Raw genomic sequence first — 1,978 nt, 5'->3', positions numbered from 1 at the left:
TGGGGGCTCTTGAGCCCTCTGAACACGATGGTCGAGCCAGAATTCCTAGAAAAAATCGCGTTCTTGAGATATACAAGGTCCTCCTCCCCCCTCCTACCCCCTATATTTTGCTGTACTTGATTTTAACTCAAAACCAATACTGTAAAGGACTGTCCTAGGGTTTTTCAGGTGTAGGAATCGATTGGTGATGGTCCTGGACCATCTGGAGGTCGATATTGGTGACATATGGTGGTGGGGCCAAAAGGGCAGTATTTTGAGCATATCTCCATAACCCAACCGCCGATTTCTCTAATTCTTGGCTCATATCATTCCTAGACATACCCTCCATGATATGTACCAGCCCACAAAAAGAAATAGTTTCACAAGTTTGAAACCTATTTCAGTTTTGACCATATAAATTTTTGGGAGGCTTTTTCTTCGTTGCGGATTCCAACCCCTTCTCCAACTCAATTGTGCTGAGACGGTAACGTTCGCAGAGTAAACGTAACATTTTGCCGAGAACTGGGCGCCAGATTTGAGATCCAGGGCTTGAGAATCGGCTGCTAATCTTTTCCATTTGACTTCGATATTTTATCCATTAAGAAACTCTTGAATTAGTGGGAGTTCGTTCACCTTCTTCCGGTTCCACTCGTGTGACAGGTATCTTTGGACTTCCAACAAGTGCATCTTCGAAGAATATAACCTTAACCTCCTGGGCTGCCAAAACTATCAGACCTATGTGGACTTGTAAAGGCGCAAGAAATACTGACAGATCAATTCAATAGAATCAACGGTCATGGTTCCACCCCAGCTTTTTCTGAGTGTATGCTCTGGAATGGCTATTGACTGACTGGCCTTGTTCCTAGTTTTTATCAAACAAGATAGTTCAATGTCGTCCAGCGAGATCGTAACACGCCGAATACGGGCCAGGAACGTTATGGATGTTGCTAGAAATCGCGTGAGTTCAAAGATTCGCGGGATGACAGACTCCTGCTTCAGCTCCATCTCGATCACAGTCCAATTGTCGCGGTCACCGTCGATATGTTCTCGCTTCGCGTAGAGCTACGTGCACGTCAGAAGCGCCGAACTGAAACTTGAGTCTGAACAAAAGCGTGCCTGATCTCCGTGATAATACATGGATACCATCTTTTCTGCAGCATCCAATGAGTGACATGCAGGCTGCATCGAAGGATCACGCACCATTCGATTTGACAATGGGATTGTCAGTTACATTGAATACACTGAAGAAACCTGCACCATGACAATGATATTGCCCTTACTATCATGATGACTCAGGATGATAACGGAATGCATGAATCATACCGATTCCAACTGCATCAATGTTTCGTTGGTCTGGATTGTCTTCAACTAGATCAAAGGCTCAGCACCCAGCAGGATGATCAACATTTTCACAAACCAGTTTTTGTCAGACGCTTCCAGTCACTTTCTTGAAATGGAGCACCGTCATTCTTCACAAGCCACTTGAAGACCTTTTAGACGAGAACGTGAGCTCTCCATAGCCAGTACTTCCTCATCACACACCTTGGCTGAATTGAGATCTAGCTTCGACTCATTACTCGCACATCCTTGTGGGCTTTGAAATACAATAGCAAAGTTCTCGGCCCCAGCACTGTCCGCATTCTGCAACAGTTCTCGGAAAACTTCATTGTAATCAGTCGTACGTTCTAACTTCTGACTCAATGTGGTTCTCAACGTACCTGTGAACTCCTCTGGATAGCGGGCGAAGACTTTATGGACAAGGTCCCGCTGGTTGACATCCACTGTCGAAACCTTTTAACCAAAAGGTAAGATCTGAAAGAGTCCAGCTATTAGGTGCCAATAAAAATAGCTCACCTGAGGCTCAGACATTCCAGGACAACCTCGAGAGGTCCGTCGAAGCACGAAAGTAAGTATGTGGGGATACTGAGACTCTAGAACAAGAGGTTAAATAACGTTGCATTGACTGTAATATTTTACAGCAGCTGGTCTCACGTGCAAC

General features: G+C 45.0%; 1 protein-coding gene across 1 annotated transcript; it reads right to left on the bottom strand.

Moving 5' to 3' along the window:
* Positions 1 to 714: 714 nt before the first annotated feature.
* DFJ58DRAFT_671725 (histidine kinase-like ATPase) lies at positions 715 to 1,764 on the bottom strand (the record flags this gene model as incomplete). The annotated part of the gene is made up of 7 exons (XM_041382982.1): positions 715 to 1,041; positions 1,086 to 1,125; positions 1,176 to 1,230; positions 1,303 to 1,347; positions 1,397 to 1,469; positions 1,522 to 1,640; positions 1,698 to 1,764. Coding segments are annotated over 7 exons (726 nt in total), but the record flags the coding sequence as incomplete, so codon positions are not given.
* Between the last annotated feature and the right edge of the window lie 214 nt (positions 1,765 to 1,978).

This window comes from Suillus subalutaceus (assembly GCF_016647625.1).
Source record: "Suillus subalutaceus strain FC151 chromosome Unknown DFJ58scaffold_326, whole genome shotgun sequence".
Lineage (NCBI taxonomy): Eukaryota > Fungi > Basidiomycota > Agaricomycetes > Boletales > Suillaceae > Suillus > Suillus subalutaceus.
The sequence above is the reverse complement of the archived record's forward strand: the minus strand, read 5'-3'. Positions and strand labels throughout refer to the sequence as shown.